Consider the following 1,455-nt stretch of genomic DNA (forward strand, 5'->3'; position numbering starts at 1 on the left):
GACTATCTTATAGATTTTCCAAAAAGACTAGTCTAAAACAGAGAAATAGCATAAAGTGAGGATAACAAAAGCCATGTTATTGAACCAGAATGTATTTTTCCAAGAAAGTAATTTAGAATTGCAGGAAACAAGCATTAAAAAGTTGGCCTCCATGAAAAAGAAAAATTCAGTCAATGATGCTGGTATTTTCCCCTTTGATATCACATATTTATCACAATGCAGAAAAAGACTAGGAAATGAACATATATAACACAATATCCCAATAGCTTTTTGTCCCGGTCTCTTTATTTAGATATTCTAGCAATATGTAGACACTGTCAGAATTTTAGTTTTTCTATTAAAACATATCTTTTAAGAGATTCATATTTATTAATGGGCATTCTCTAGGATGTAGCAGGAATAAATGAATAAAACTTCAATGGGGAAAAAAGCAACTCATCTTTATATGCTTCAGATATCTTTTCCTCATATTAAACTTTATCGCAGTTTTACTGTGATAAAACTTGTTATGATTCTGAACTGCCCGTTACACATGCTCTATTCTGTTACTAAAGGGGTTTCTTACATTTTTCTTTGACAGGATGATGAGGTAAGGGAAAGTCGATTCAGCTTCACAGCCTATGGAATGGGACCATGTCTACAAGCAAAAGACGGTGTCACGCCAAAAGGCCCAAACCTTCCTGTCCAGGTAATGCCAAAAAGCCCTGATGAAATGAGGAAGGTCTTTATCGATCGGGCCAAGAAGATTGACACCATCTCTCGAGCCTGCTTCCCATTAGCCTTTCTGATTTTTAATATTTTCTACTGGGTTATCTATAAAATTCTTAGGCACGAGGATATTCATCAGCAACAAGATTAAGTCTCTGGAGGCATGCAAGTGCAAATGGTCAATTCAGAAGACAGCTTATCTGCCATACGTGTGTGTGTATGTGTGTGTGTGGTATACAAATGATGACCACTGTATTAAACAACATAAGGGAAAGCGTTGTATTTTGATTTGCTATGCAAAGTCATGAGACAGATTAAGATTCTTTTAATGGAAACAAAATATATATTATGGAATTCTATTTCATATTAATTCAAGAGGATTTGTTTTTTCACAGTAAATCATATATGTGGAAGCTTTACTGCCAACAAGTTTATACGTTATATAATATCATGTAATAGTAGACATGAAACTACTCTTGAATTTCTTGATTTTTAATTCAATGCTACTAAATCCTACAAAGGCAAAATCTGCACAGTAAATTTTATGAAAGGAAAAGGGGGGAATATGATGGAAAAAATCAACAGCTTGCGATGTAAAGCTATTTCCTTATAGTGTACTTAAAAATAGGAATATAATCAGTTAATTCAGTGGAAAACTCACATATATTAATAGAGGATTATACATACAAACACTATAGAACCAACATATGTAATTATAAAAATTTTCAAATTAGAAGATAAAGGACT

The 1,455-nt window shown here is 33.0% G+C and overlaps 1 protein-coding gene across 1 annotated transcript in view; it reads left to right on the forward strand.

The window, feature by feature from the left end:
• GLRA3 (glycine receptor, alpha 3) overlaps window positions 1-1,235 on the forward strand; it is a 187,217-nt gene extending 185,982 nt beyond the window's left edge. The window contains exon 9 of the mRNA XM_012651641.1: window positions 581-1,235. Coding sequence (XP_012507095.1) covers window positions 581-859 — 279 coding nt within the window. The 3' untranslated portion in view covers window positions 860-1,235. The remainder of the gene's footprint in view (window positions 1-580) is intronic.
• The last annotated feature ends 220 nt before the right edge of the window (window positions 1,236-1,455 follow it).

The sequence above is a fragment of the Propithecus coquereli genome, unplaced genomic scaffold (genome assembly GCF_000956105.1).
Source record: "Propithecus coquereli isolate 6110/MARCELLA unplaced genomic scaffold, Pcoq_1.0 Scaffold36, whole genome shotgun sequence".
NCBI lineage: Eukaryota > Metazoa > Chordata > Mammalia > Primates > Indriidae > Propithecus > Propithecus coquereli.